The 14987-nt window shown below is 36.5% G+C and overlaps 2 protein-coding genes across 2 annotated transcripts; one reads left to right on the top strand and one right to left on the bottom strand.

The window, feature by feature from the left end:
- Positions 1-3371: 3371 nt before the first annotated feature.
- Positions 3372-4690, bottom strand: LOC142168850 (uncharacterized). The gene is made up of 4 exons (XM_075230016.1): positions 4610-4690; positions 4378-4402; positions 3898-3987; positions 3372-3600 (listed from the first exon to the last, which is right to left on the bottom strand). The coding sequence occupies exons 1-4, from the start codon at positions 4668-4670 to the stop codon at positions 3372-3374; spliced, it is 405 nt and encodes a 134-aa protein (XP_075086117.1). The 5' UTR covers positions 4671-4690.
- Positions 4691-12492: 7802 nt separating this feature from the next.
- On the top strand, positions 12493-14385 carry LOC107808584 (F-box/kelch-repeat protein At3g23880-like). The gene is made up of 2 exons (XM_016633110.2): positions 12493-13733; positions 13899-14385. The coding sequence occupies exon 1, from the start codon at positions 12572-12574 to the stop codon at positions 13724-13726; it is 1155 nt and encodes a 384-aa protein (XP_016488596.1). The 5' UTR covers positions 12493-12571; the 3' UTR covers positions 13727-13733; positions 13899-14385.
- Positions 14386-14987: the final 602 nt, after the last annotated feature.

Genomic DNA, 14987 nt, shown 5'->3' with positions numbered 1-14987 from the left:
TTAGCCTTTTATTTTACATATGATTTCTTTATCTTTATTTGATAATCACTTCTTCCATTTATTTTGTAGATCAACCTGATAGGCACAGAGCTGATGAAGAGAATTGTCCATACTGAGCGATTAGTCAATGACTATCATATGGAAGCAGACAACTGGAAAGAATAATTTGAAGGCCTTCAGTTAGAAAAAGAAGTTTTAGATGAGGAAAAGTTTGCTTTGGAACAGCAAGTGAAAATGATGGCAGCAGAATTGGCGATTGAAAAAGCCCTTCCAGTCAAGTGGGCAAGGATAAATACCTCCTTGAGTTTTCATTTGCCGAGCAACTTTCTAAAGCTACTGAGGAAATTAGGGGTCTGAAAGAACTGCTTAATCAGAAGAAAGTCTATGCCGGGGAGCTTGTTCAAACGCTCACTCAGGCTCAAGAAGACCTCCGTGCATCTTCTAACAAGATCCAGTTCTTAGAGAGATCACTCTCCCCTTTACAAACTTCTTATGATGCTGCTTTGACTGAAAAAGCAGAGTTGGAGGCCGAAATTGAGCAACGGGAGAGGGATTATGAGGCCCTTGAGGATAAATCAACTCTTGATGTAAGCTAGGCTTTCTTGAACACGCGCCTCGAGACTTTGATGGAGGCTGACCAGGATGGTTTCGACTTGACTGCTAAGATTTCAAAAACTAAGGAAACCATTGAAAAAACTCAGCAGAGTCAAAACTTTTTTTCACCTGAGGTCGGCATTCCCGAGGGTAAAGAACTTACTTCCGGTGAAGTTAGTGTTCAAGTCTCTCTTGCTCAAGTCGAACCTTCTGCTGATGATGATGATGCCATCTTGACTTCTCTCGCTGTTGATAGTACTACTTTAGAATCTTCCCCATAGTGAACTTGTGTTTGGAAAGTTTATTGTGTTTGTTTTTTATTTGCGGAATGGTTAGCAAGCTTTACCCGTGATCTATTTTGGGGTTTAATATCAAATACTTTGGTTTGAACTAAGTTTACACTTAGTTTTAACCGGGTTTATATAATATTTCATTTTGAGTTTCTGTTCTACTCTGCATTTAAAAATGCTTCAATACTCCGTGGCTTTTTTAACATGCACGAATTATAAAAGGGGGCCCTTTTATAAACGACACTTAATGAAGAAGACGTCTCAACTTCATAATGGTGTAAACATACGAAAGACGAAATAGGAATACACACGTTTCTTTGAATAACTTTAAGGAAGTTTTGTATCATTCGGACTTTCAAATTGTATAATACTTTACATGTATTCAAGTATCATCTATAACTCTTTCGTAACTGTTTTCTTTACAATAGATTTTGTAAAATTCAAGGGTATATCTTGCAACCCATGACTAAATATTGCCTTTAACCTAAACATTCGTAAGATTTTGGAATTTACATCCACGAGTGTATTCTTCATAGGTTTTTGAATCAGGCTTGCGTTTTTGGCTCTTGATTTTGCTCTTAACCTTCGATTTGTTGGGTAGATCATAGGCTTGACTTGAATTCTGACTTTTTCAGTCTTCTTTGTTTTGAATTCTGACTTTTCCAGTCTTTTTTGCCTTCCTTATATATATATATATATATATAGTCCCCCAAGTGTTTGAGCTTTGAAGTATGAAATCTCGAGCACTTGATTATTCCTTCCATGTGGTCCATTTTCTGAAAAGGAAAAACATACGGGACTCTGAGGTATATATAATTTAGATGATAACTGCTTAACCCTTTATATTTCCATCAGAAAGGTTGTAACCCTAGACGGGAATAATGTTGCTTCCGCGTGTCCTTCAGGTCTAATATCATCGTTTGGTGTGTGCTAGCTTTTTGCCTATCATCTAAAATTGTTAGTATAATTTTAACTGTACAAAATAAAAATCGTAATTGAACGATACCTGACCGTGGGTATTTCTTTCGCTCAGAAATAATATTTTTTTTAAATGAACAGCATTCCAACTCGAGGGTAAAACCTTGCCATCCATGGTTTCTAACTCGTAGGCACCTTTTCCAGCAATACCTCAAACTTTATAGGGTCATTCCCAATTTGGATTTAACTTTCCTGCTCCGGTTGTTTTCGTTGATTGAAAAACCTTTTTAAGAACGAAGTCCCCAATTTTGAAGTACATGAGGTGAGCCTTTCTATTGTAGTATCGTTATATGATTTGCTTTTATGCTGCTATTTGTATTAGAGCTGCTTCTCTTCTTTGTTCGAGTAAGTCCAAATTTGTTCTTAGCCCCTCATCATTCGACTCTTCCGTTGCCAATGTGAATCTTGTGCTTGGTTCTCCTATTTCAACCGGGATTAAAGCTTCTGAACCGTACACAAGCGAAAATAGAGTTTCTCCCATGGTTGTTTTTGTTGTGGTTCTATAAGCCCATAATACTCCTGGTAATTCTTCAGGCCAATTCCCTTTTGATTTTTCTAGTCTCTTCTTCAAATTATTGATGATAATCTTATTTGTTGGCTCAACTTGTCCATTTGCCGCATGATGGTAAGGTGAAGAGGTTATTTGTTTGATTTTCTAACTTTGAAAGAACTCTGTGATTTTTGAGCCTATAAATTGTGGGCCATTATCACATACGATTTCTTTTGGAACTCCAAACCGGCATATGATATTCCGCCAAATGAAGTCTTTCACCTCGTTTTCTCGTACATGTTTGAAAGCTCCTGCCTCTACCCATTTTGAAAAGTAATCTGTTACAGTAATAGGAACCGTACCTTACCTTTAGCTTGTGATAAAGGCCCTACTATATCCATTCCCCATTTCATAAATGACCACAGGGAAATAACTGTATGTAATAACTCTACAGGTCGATGCATATTGTTGGCATATCGTTGACACTTATCACACTTGGCTACAAAATTTTCCGCATCCTCTTCCATTTTAGTCTAGTAGTATCCTGCCATGATTAGTGTTTTAACTAAAGATCATCCACCTGCGTGATTTTCGCAATGTCCTTCATGTACTTCCCTCATCACGTACTCCGTTTGATTAGGTCCAAGGCACCTTGCTAAAGGACCGCCAAACATTTTTCGATATAAATTATCTCGAATTAGGCAGTAACGAGCAGCTTTCCATCGAAGCATTTGAGATTCTTTCTTGCCTTCAGGTACGATCCCGTACTGCAAAAAATTAACAATCTCATTTCTCCAATCCCAGGTTAAATTATTAAAGCTTACCTCATGTGTATCCTAGTCAAGTGCTGAATGAAACAAATGGATTATAATAACATTTTCCTCACTCGTTACTTCTGCAACTGAAGCAAGGTTATCCAACACGTCTGTTTTTGCGTTTTCTTCCTTGGGTATTTGCATGATCTCCCATGATTGGAACCGCCTGACCAGTTCTCGTGCCTTTTTCAAATATTGTTGCATTCATGGCTCTCTAGCAGTGTAAGTCCCCTGCATCTGATTGACTATCAGTTGAGAGTCACTTTTAATTATGATTTGCTCTATGAAAAGTTCTCGTACTAGTTCCAAACCTGCAATTAAGAATATGTTCAAACTGCATGATGTTTTGGAGGCATAAAGCACATACATCACCAAAATTCCACAAATGGACGCGATGTAACATATTGTCGACATGAATAAACCAAGAGAGCAGCTGCTATCACAAAAAATGATGTAATGTAAGTACACCATATTAAAGAGTAAGGCCTCGAGATGATTAGACATACTTTTTATACTATTTAATAGTTCCACTCGCAAAAATTGATAGAAACGACCATAGATGAGTTAAATGGTCTTAGAAACCAGAATCTCAGAAACACACTGTAGCAACTAGCAAGGGTATACATCATCAAGAGTTCCAAATGATCCTTTTTTTAATGTTTTTCATATTAAAGCATAACAGGTGCACTTGCTCTAGAGAAATAAATAAGGCTGAAAATGATAACCACACCTTTGTTTCTTTCTTTCATCAGGCATCCAGTAGTTATTCCACCATGTAATGAACTCGATCACGCTTATCAGCTGGAGGACGAGAAAAACCCTGCAAGTACATAACAAAAACCAGTATTGAACTTTAAATTATTATGGTCACTGCAGCTCCAAACCGAATATAAGAATATTATCAGTGTTATTTACATATAAGGAAGTTTGAAAACTTTGTGCCACTATTTTTTACCCTTGTAGTAGTTGTCACATTCAACTATCTAGTTCAAGCTCTGATAGGAAGGAAATTTTTTGTTGCTCTTTTATTGATAAACCAATTAACCAAACGCCTCGACTTAGGAAAATTTCAGTCGTACACTTGCTTCATGGACTGCAACTAGCTATGTGTAATGTTTTGATATTTAAAAGCTGGATATAAGGTGGCAATAATCTAGTTATTGACTATCTATGTTAGAAGAGAAATAAAAACGATGGACGTGAATATTACCCTGCACCAACTCGAGCGAATTCACCTGCAAGAAAAAGAGCAATTTCCGTTTACATTTGGTATATAATGAGTGGATAAATATAAACGGACATTCTATAGAGAAAAATTAATAATATGAAAGTTGAACTTATAATGGAAAATTTTGCATGAAGCTAAAATGAAATGCTGTGATCAGAAAACGTAAGCATTCACTTTGGGATTTTCTTATTGCATTTATCCTCAAGAGACTTACCATATAACTGGATGTAATCCGAGGGGATAAAAAATGGAATCACCATAAAAATTATCAGCATAACAAACTTCAAAATCCACCATCCAGAACGTTATATGATTTGCTTTTATGTTGCTATTTGTATTAGAGCTGCTTCTCTTCTTTGTTCGAGTAAGTCCAAATTTGTTCTTAGCCCCTCATCATTCAACTCTTCCGTTGCCAATGTGAATCTCGTGCTTGGTTCTCCTATTTCAACCGGGATTAAAGCTTCTGAACCGTACACAAGCGAAAATGGAGTTTCTCCCGTGGCTGTTTTTGTTGTGGTTCTATAAGCCCATAATACTCCTGGTAATTCTTCAGGCCAATTCCCTTTTGATTTTTCTAGTCTCTTCTTCAAATTATTGATGATAATCTTATTTGTTGACTCAACTTGTCCATTTGCCGCATGATGGTAAGGTGAAGAGGTTATTTGTTTGATTTTCTAACTTTGAAAGAACTCTGTGATTTTTGAGCCTATAAATTGTGGGCCATTATCACATACGATTTCTTTTGGAACTCCAAACCGGCATATGATATTCCGCCAAATGAAGTCTTTCACCTCGTTTTCTCGTACATGTTTGAAAGCTCCTGCCTCTACCCATTTTGAAAAGTAATCTGTTACAGTAATAGGAACCGTACCTTACCTTTAGCTTGTGATAAAGGCCCTACTATATCCATTCCCCATTTCATAAATGACCACAGGGAAATAACTGTATGTAATAACTCTGCAGGTCGATGCATATTGTTGGCATATCGTTGACACTTATCACACTTGGCTACAAAATTTTCCGCATCCTCTTCCATTTTAGTCCAGTAGTATCCTGCCATGATTAGTGTTTTAACTAAAGATCATCCACCTGCGTGATTTCCGCAATGTCCTTCATGTACTTCCCTCATCACGTACTCCGTTTGATTAGGTCCAAGGCACCTTGCTAAAGGACCTCCAAATATTTTTCGATATAAATTATCTCGAATTAGGCAGTAACGAGCAGCTTTCCATCGAAGCATTTGAGATTCTTTCTTGCCTTCAGGTACGATCCCGTACTGCAAAAAATTAACAATCTCGTTTCTCCAATCCCAGGTTAAATTATTAAAGCTTACCTCATGTGTATCCTAGTCAAGTGCTGAATGAAACAAATGGATTATAATAATATTTTCCTCACTCGTTACTTCTGCAACTGAAGCAAGGTTATCCAACACGTCTGTTTTTGCGTTTTCTTCCTTGGGTATTTGAATGATCTCCCTTGATTGGAACCGCCTGACCAGTTCTCGTGCCTTTTCCAAATATTGTTGCATTCATGGCTCTCTAGCAGTGTAAGTCCCCTGCATCTGATTGACTATCAGTTGAGAGTCACTTTTAATTATGATTTGCTCTATGAAAAGTTCTCGTGCTAGTTCCAAACCTGCAATTACAGTCCCATACTCTACTTCATTGTTAGTGATAGGGTAACATTTAATTGCTTGTCTTATACTTTCACCTGGGGGTGGGATTAAGACAATACCTAAACCGACTCCTTTGACATTTGAAGAGCCGTCAGTAAATAAAGTCCATGTACCTGGATTAGCTCCAGTAAAAATTTGTAATTCCTTTTCTACTTCAGGAATTATTTTTGTATTAAAATCTTATGCGAAATCTGCTAAAACTTGAGACTTTATTGTTGTTCGAGATTGATAAATAATGTCAAATTCACTTAGTTCTATTGCCTTACTTATCTAGTCTGCCTGACAATTCTTGTTTATGAAAAATAATCCTTAACGGATATGCAGTTACTACGGAGATAGGATGGCATTGAAAATATGGTCTCAATTTTCTAGCTGCCATAACTAATGCTAAAGCTAGTTTCTCTAGATGAGGATATCTAGTTTCAGCATCTAATAAAGATTTACTAACATAATAAATAGGAGATTGTTTACCTTTATCCTCCCTTACTAAAACTGCAGTTACAGCTACTTCTGCAAATGCAAAATATACAAATAGTCTTTCTCCATCCCTTGGTTTAGACAGTAGGGGAGGATTTGTTAAGTATGCCTTCAAATCTTTAAGGTCTTGTCGGCGTTCCTCAGTCCATTCAAACTGATTTTGCTTCTTCAAAACTGAAATTTTTTTAAAGCTTTTCTCTGAAGATCTTGAAATGAATCTTCCTAGAGTTGCAATCCTACCTGTCAATCTTTGTACTTTTTTTTTGCTTGTGAGTAAATCAGGTATTTCTTCAATAGCTTTAATCTGTGCAGGATTTACTTCAATTCCTCTATTAGATACGAGAAAGCCCAGAAACTTACATGAAGCTACGCCAAAGGCGCATTTTTCTGGGTTTAATTTCATACTATATCTGCGGAGGATCTCGAAGGTAGTTGAAAGATGTTGAAAGTGATCTTCCACTTGTGTAGATTTAACCAACATATCATCAATGTACACTTCCATCTTCTTGCCCAGGTGTTCTTGGAACATCTTGGTCACCAACCTCTAATACGTGGCTCCAGCATTTTTCAAGCCAAAAGGCATGACTTTGTAACAATAAGTCCCCCTGTTTGTAATAAATGAAGTTTTTTCTTCGTCTAAGGGGTCCATTTTTATTTGATTATAACCAGAATATGCATCTAGAAAGCTTATTAATTTGTGACTTGCGATAGCATAAATCAATTTGTCTATATGCGGTAAAGGGAATGAATCCTTCGGGCATGCTTTATTTAAGTCAGTGTAATCCACACAAACTCTCCATTTACCGTTCTTTTTCAGAACTACCACAATATTAGCTAACCAATTATGATATTTTACCTCGCGTATTGAATCAATTTTTAAGAGTTTCTATACCTCTTCATCGATCACTTGATTTTTGAATGATCCTTGCTTCCTCTTCTTTTGTTTGACAGGTATGAATGATGGATCTTCATTTAATTTATGAGTCATTACCTCCGGAGGTATACCTGTCATATCTGAATGGGACCATGCAAAACAATCCGCGTTAGCTTTTAAATATTCAATTAACTTACCTCTCCTATCTGGGTTTAACCTTGCTCCGATATGAATTCTTCGATCTGGCCATTGTTCGAATAGCGGAACAACTTCAAGCTCCTCAATCATTGTTTTAATGTTTTCATTTTTTTCTGGCTCTTGAATTACATCTGGTCTGGAATCCACGTCTATTTGTTTTGATATAATTTCTGTTAAAATTTGATTTACCGCATCTTTCTCACTTGCACCCGCATCTTTTTGATTTGCACTCGTATCTTTTTGACTTGGCTGTATCACCGAATTGATGCTCCTTGAAGTTTGTTGATCTCCTCAAATTTGGTGAATTCCCCATTTTGAAAGGAATTTGATAACCTGATGCAATGTGGATGGCACAACATCCCTATCATGAATCCACGGCCTCCCACGAATCACATTATATGTCATATCTGTGTCTATCACTTGAAATTTTGTTTCTTTGATGACCCTCTCTGCGTATGTGCTTTGTTCAATCTCGCCCTTTTGTAATAACAATTGAGTTATCAAACCCAGATAAGGAACGTGCTTTTGGAACTACACGATCGCCCATCAGCATTTCGTTCACCACTCGTAATAGAATAATATTCACAGAGCTACCTGGGTCAATCAAAACTCATTTTACGTTAGTATCATGTATAAGTAAAGGTATCACCAGTGCATCGTTGTGAGGAATCATTAATCCATCGGCATCTGCATCATCAAATGTTATGTTGTCGTCTTCCAAAGTTTGGCGATTTCACTTCCCGTGAGTTATTGTGAACTTTGTTGTTTTTCTAGAGGCTGTATAGGTTGCGCCGTTGACTGCTTCTCCGCCGTTTATCACATTTATTGTTCTCTTTGGAGATGGAGGTTTTGGGGGCTCTTGCCTATTTTTCATGTAAGCTTGTTTGCCTTTCTCGCTGAATAATTCTGTCAGATAGCTCTGCTTTAATAAATGTTCCACCTCACCTTGTAATAATCTGTTGTCTTTTTTTTTTCGTGATCATTATGGAACTCGCACCAAAAGACTGGGTTTCTTCTATTTGGATTTGATCTCATCTCTTTAGTCCATCATACCTTATCTCCCATGCTTCTTAAAACAACGACCAACTCGATGGTACTCACGTTAAAATTGTAGTCCCCAATCCTTGCGTTTGCATTAACATCTCTATTACGTTCATCTTGATTTTTTCTGAATCTTGATGACGAACCTGAATCTCTATTTGTGAACCTGTGATCAGCCCACACGTTTTTGAATTTGGAACGAGCTTCTCGCCCCGAAGGTCCCATATAAGGCTCGTACCTACTTTTACAGGACCTCTTCTCAGGTTCTGACCGCCTCGAACCTATTTTTTCTTCAACACTTGACTAAGCTACGGTATCTTCTTCGATCCGTAACTTGGTACTGTACCTATTATAGACATCATTCCATGTCGTGGCAGGGAATTCTCGTAGGCTCTCTCTAAGCCTCCTTGTAGCTTCTGAACTTTTCTCGTTTAAATTGCTTGCAAATGCCATGGCCGCCCAATTGTCAGGTACTCTTGGAAGCAACATTCTTTCACGTTGGAATCTGTCTACAAATTCTTGAAGCAATTCTGTATCTCCTTGCTTTACTTTGAATATATCCTCCATTCTCTTTTAAACTTTTTGTGCACCCGAGTGTGATTTTATAAATAGATCTGCAAGCTCAGCAAAAGAATCAATAGAATTTTCAGGTAAAAGAGAGTATCATGTTAACGCTCCTTTAGTAAGTGTTTCCCCAAACTTTTTGACCAGCATATATTCAATCTCTTGCTTGGTTAAATCATTGCCTTTTACTTTCGTGGTGAATGCAGTAACGTGGTCATGTGGATCGGTCGTTCCATCGTATTTCGGGATGCCAGGCATTTTGAACTTTTTGGGAATTGGTAATGGAGCTGCGCTTGGTTTCCATGGTTGCTGTGAATATTTGTCGATATCAACTCCTTTGATCACAGGTGGTACGCCAGGTATTTGCTCAATATGGTCATTTTGTTCTTTCACCTGTTTATGCAAGGTTAGTATTAAAGTTTGTAAATCGGAATTATTAGGCGTATATGGTCTCCCATCACGTGACTCGTTGGGAGTTCCTCCGCTTCCAGAATTAGCCAACCCTGATCGTAGAATTTTCACAGTTGCAGTATTGTTTGGTGGAGGTGTGGGTGGTATAGTTGGTAATCCCCCTCATGAAAGCCTGGAGGACATCATTCACGTACTCAGCAATTAACTGCTTCACAACATCCTGCTCGACAGTTTGTTCATTTCCATGTTGTTCATTGTTATGAGTAGTGGATCTTTCTAGTGATGCTTCTCTTGAATTGTGTGGGCTTCCTTGAGGTGACAGAACTGGGGTTCCTTTCACCTGCTGGTTGTTGTCATTGACATTCGATATGATTCAGTTGAGAGAGAGTGATTTTGAAAGTAAGAAAAAATTATCAGATTCCCGGCAACAGAACCAATTTATTTAACCAAAGAATTAGATTCTCAGTCAAAGCCTATTTTTAGAAGTACTCGGGTTACTAATAATCAAGAAATTCAATATTCTCTCAAATGTAAGAAAGGAAATCAGAATCAGAAATGGCAAAGTAATCAATAGAAAGCATAAGAAAATAATTATATTCCAATGTTCATCAGAACGTGTCCTTACAAGTGAAATTCCCTTCCCTTATGTAGGAATTTACAAATATAACGTTTCTTTCCTTTTATGACAGAATCATTATGAGCATTAATGATATTAATGAAGCGTTATAATTGGCAACCGTAACTGTTCACGAAGATTCTGTAACTGTTTCGATTCTTCTTCCACATTAATTTGAGGTTCATGAATTTTCCCTCTTTAGTGTCTTGATTCATCTTGCCTGTGTCTCTTCACTGAATAATTTAGGCTCGGGCAACCGTACCTTTTCGTCTCGTGAGTGATTTGCTCGTACCTGTTGTAAATCGTGACTCTTTTAATGCGATACTCCAATTGTCATCTTCTTAGTAATCCACGTATCTTGCTTTGTCATCCTCATATAATTTCACGTGTAATATTATTTTTTTACCAATACAGTAAATAAATCCCGATTAGGACACATATGATAAGAACAACCCGAATCTAAAATCCACTCATTGTTAGATTTGAAACTATTATTAGTTGCTAAAAAAACGGTTCCCTCAGTCTCATCAGCAGCTATACTTGCTTCGACAATGTCAGTATTTTTGTGCTCATTTTTCTTTTATGTATGCTTTTCTTTGTTTTTTAATTTAAAGTATTCAGAAATAATGTGACCTTTCTTATGACAATATTTGCACATGACATTTCTGTATCTGGATTTTGACCTTGATTTAGGTTTCTCACTACTTGAATCTTTCTTATTGGATCTACCTCTTATGGATAAGCCTTCCCCTTGGTTCCCACTAGTTTTTCCAGTAATATCTCTATCTATCTGTTCTTTTGATTTCAAAATAGATTTGATATCTTTATAAGAGATATTATCCCTTTCCATAAAGCATAGTATCTCTTATATGTTTAAACGACTGGGGTAAGGAAACAAGCAATAACACAGCTTGATCCTCATCTTTGATTTCAGCATCTATGTTACTTAAATCCATAAGAAGAGAATCAAAAGTATCAAGATGTGTAAGTATAGAGGTACCTTCAGCCATACGAAAAGTGTAGAATTTTTGCTTTAGGTAAAGCATGTTTTCTACTGCTCTTTTTATATATAGGGTTTTAAGCTTTTCCCATATGCCTTTGGCTGAGCTTTCTGCTGCAACTTCATGCAAAACCTCATTTGAAAGATTTAAAATAATATCTGTTTTTTTTTTTATCTATGACAGCAAACTCCTCGTCCGTCATTTTATCCGGCATCTTCTCCTTTCCTTGCAGTGCCAAATCTAAGCCATCCTGAATTAGGATAGCCTCCATCTTTAATTGCCACATTTCGAAGTTTGTACTTCGGTCAAATTTCTCAACATAAGATTTTGTTAGAGTCATTTTGGCTATTTAAACTAACCCGGTTAGATTTGGCTCTGATACCAATTTGTTAGGATCGGTAAATCGGGTAGTGCGAAATTTAACCAAACAATGTTATAATGACAATAACAAAGACAATGCAAGTTGATAATAACGACAATTAAAGAAGATAAAGAAGACACAAATTTAACGTGGTTCGGTCAAGGTGACCTACGTCCACAAGCGGAGAGGAGCAATTTCACTATACCAATAAGAGTACAAAAAAAGTAAAAAATTAGAGTAAATACTCTAATTAGTCCCAAATACCCCAAGAGAATAACCTCACAAGATCACTCCAAATAAAGGGTTCACACAAGTGTTTCCCAACACTCATTGTCTTACAAAATACTCTATAATAAAATAAATGAGGATAAAGAAAGACAAGAGTGAAAAGCTCTTGAATTGATGTGTTTTCAAAAGAGGAGAAGCTCCTCTATTTATAGCAAGAAATCCTTGGCCTAATAGTGGATATTATGTCATGGCAAATGTCATGATCCACAAATTTTATTATAGTGTATATTATGCCATGACAAATGTCATGAAAATTTAGCCCCCACTTGAGAAGAAGCCAAATTTATAACATATTACAACGAGTTTATGTGATATTGATATGACTGAGCTGGACAACAAAATGTATGGTATACACGCGCATAATGAGGGGGGTGGGAATTCATTTAAAAAACAATGAAATCAAAAAAGATAAATACAAATACTAAAAGCAAAAAGAAAAAGAAAAAGAAAAGAACCAAAAAGTGGTTAGAGGGAATCAAAAATGCCAATTGTATAAAATTAAAATGGTCCCACACAACATTTTTAGTTGTGTGAGACATGGAATAAAATTCTTAGAGCTGACCATTGGAACATTGAAAAAGAAAACTTTGTTGGCAGCTCGACACTTTGATCATTTGTGAGTCAACTGAGAGCATTCTTCAAATCCTAAAACTCCATTACCAAAGATCAAATGCAGATTCCAAACTTTCCACTAGAAATCATCATAGAAATACTCTCAAGATTACCGGTTAAATCACTCTTGAGGTTCAAGTGTGTTTCAAAATCATGGCTTTCTTTAATTTCAAGCTCTCAATTTGCTAAATCCCATTTAAAAATATCAGCAAAACATAACAACTTCTCACACAAAAAACTCCTTTTACTCTCCATGTATCTTCCTCATACTTTATATTCCTGTCCCCTTTATTCTGTATTGCATGAAAAATTCATATCTAGTGTTAATGAGCTCTATATACCTTGGAATCGATCGAATATAATAGCAGGTGTTGGTTCTTGTAATGGATTGTTTTTCATGTGCATTGGCATGTACACATTTAACTTGTTTTTGTGGAATCCATCTACTAGAAAAACCAAGAAACTGCCTTTTTCTGGTCATGAGTATTCGAGGTGTGATATTACATATGGATTTGGTTATGACGAGTTTACTGATGATTATAAAGTGGTTGAAATTTATGGAGTTTATGGTATTCAGTATGTGTATGGTGCCAATATCAAGATTTATAGTTTGAGGGCAAATTCTTGGAAAATGATGGACAAATATAGTGATGCACTTTTTTCCTCTGATTCTGGTGTATTTTTGAATGGTTCTCTTCATTGGGCAGTGGCACACAGTAATGGAAATTGGGTTATAGTTTCACTTAGTTTGAAAAATGAGAAATATGGAAATTTAGCATTGCCTAAATATGATCCTGGAAACTGTAATAGTTCCATCTCAAAGCCATTGGGAGATTCAACTGATTTTGAACCTGGGATTCTGAATTGGGCATTAGGGAAATTAAAGGGATGCCTTTCTTTGTTTTGTGACTATTACAAAGTTAAGTTGGATGTATGGGTAATGAAGGAGTATAATGTGAAAGAGTCTTGGATTAAACTGGTTTCCCTTCCTTATACAGTGGCGGGGATAGGGTCGCGTATTTCACCATTGTGTATATCAGACAGTGGCGAAGTGTTATTGCACGATGGATCGCGTGTTATGGTGTATAATGCAGGAGATAATGAATACAAAAGTGTGGAGATACATAACATGGATACTGGTGTTGGAGCAGCAACTGTTTATGCCGAGAGCCTTGTTTCTCCTTGTCTTGACAGTACTGAAAATATACTTTAGCAGAAAGGTAAACTACTGCTTTTCTAATCTTTTCGTGTACATTTGAATCATATTATTGGTGTTTTAACATGTTTCATTTCTATGTTATCATATCATGAATTGTCTTCGACGTCCAATTTATTGAATGGCAATAGGTATTAACTTTGTTGTGCATCTAAATTGGAGGTTGCAGATGAACTGAAGAAGCAACAATAGAACTGCAAACTCCTGTGACCAGTGGCGAAGCCAGGAGTATTCCCAAGGGTGTTCAAATTTGAAAGAAGTGAAAAACATTCTATGACAAAGGGTGTTCAATATATGTTATATACATCTAAAACTTAATATTTTTCTGATATGCACAATATAATTTTTCGACGAAGACCCTTAGGACAATGTAGCTCGCCCCTGGCTGTGAATCATGCAAGAAGCAAGCAAATAGCAGCTTTTAAATAACTTTGATGATGTCTGAAAATCGGATATTTCATGTTCCATATGTCATTTGACATGCATTTGCTATAGAATTCTTTTTTGTATTTAAAACTTGTAACTTTTGTATTTCTGCTGTTATTTCCATAAAGTCTGGCTATCTGCATAGGATTTAAGAACTTGTTAGTTGAAATATATAAAGAATTCATCTTATGGACATATCTGCTTAGCTTCTTTCACCTTGTAATCTTTGAACCTTTGTTTTCATTAGTTCAATTTTTTTTCTTTATATCTGCAATAAATTCTATATTACATTTCAATTGGCTGTTATTTCAACGTTTTGTCTTTGTATCCTCTAAACTATGGGAATATATATGCAGTATTTTCCTAGTTTCACAATCTTACATTGTGCCATTAGGACACCAAGGCTAAGTGTGATTCAGAAAAGGTAAAAGAAAAAGAGGGAACTGATTGATAACTCAGATAGGTAGAACTGTTCCTCGAGAAAATAACTTTCTTTGCCCTATCAGTATATATTAGCGATTTTTTTGGTTTAACCATCCGTTATACGAAGTCAACCAACTAATCTGGATTCACGCCGCCACTATATATTAATTAAATTTTGATCACTCATAGTGAAATATTTTGAAGGGGAGGCGTAACTGGTAAAGTTGATGCCACGTGACTAGGAGGTCACGGATTCGAGCCGTAGAAACAACCTCTTGCATAAATGCAGGGCAAGAATATGTACAATAGATCTTTGTGATTCGGCCCTTCCCCGAGCCCACGAATAGCGGGAGCTTAATGCACCACGATGTCCATAGTAAAATACTTCAAAGGGAGAAGAGTACAATAG

The sequence above is a fragment of the Nicotiana tabacum genome, chromosome 14 (genome assembly GCF_000715075.1).
Source record: "Nicotiana tabacum cultivar K326 chromosome 14, ASM71507v2, whole genome shotgun sequence".
Taxonomy (NCBI): domain Eukaryota; kingdom Viridiplantae; phylum Streptophyta; class Magnoliopsida; order Solanales; family Solanaceae; genus Nicotiana; species Nicotiana tabacum.
The sequence above is the reverse complement of the archived record's forward strand: the minus strand, read 5'-3'. Positions and strand labels throughout refer to the sequence as shown.

Coding starts and splice junctions, on each gene's coding strand:
- LOC142168850 (XM_075230016.1), bottom strand. CDS start 4,670: ATGCTGATAATTTTTATGGTGATTCCATTTTTTATCCCCTCGGATTAC. Junction 3,988..4,377: donor TTCGCTCGAGTTGGTGCAGG/GTAATATTCACG, acceptor ATGTACTTGCAG/GGTTTTTCTCGTCCTCCAGC. Junction 3,601..3,897: donor GATGAAAGAAAGAAACAAAG/GTGTGGTTATCA, acceptor TTGTGATAGCAG/CTGCTCTCTTGGTTTATTCA.
- LOC107808584 (XM_016633110.2), top strand. CDS start 12,572: ATGCAGATTCCAAACTTTCCACTAGAAATCATCATAGAAATACTCTCA.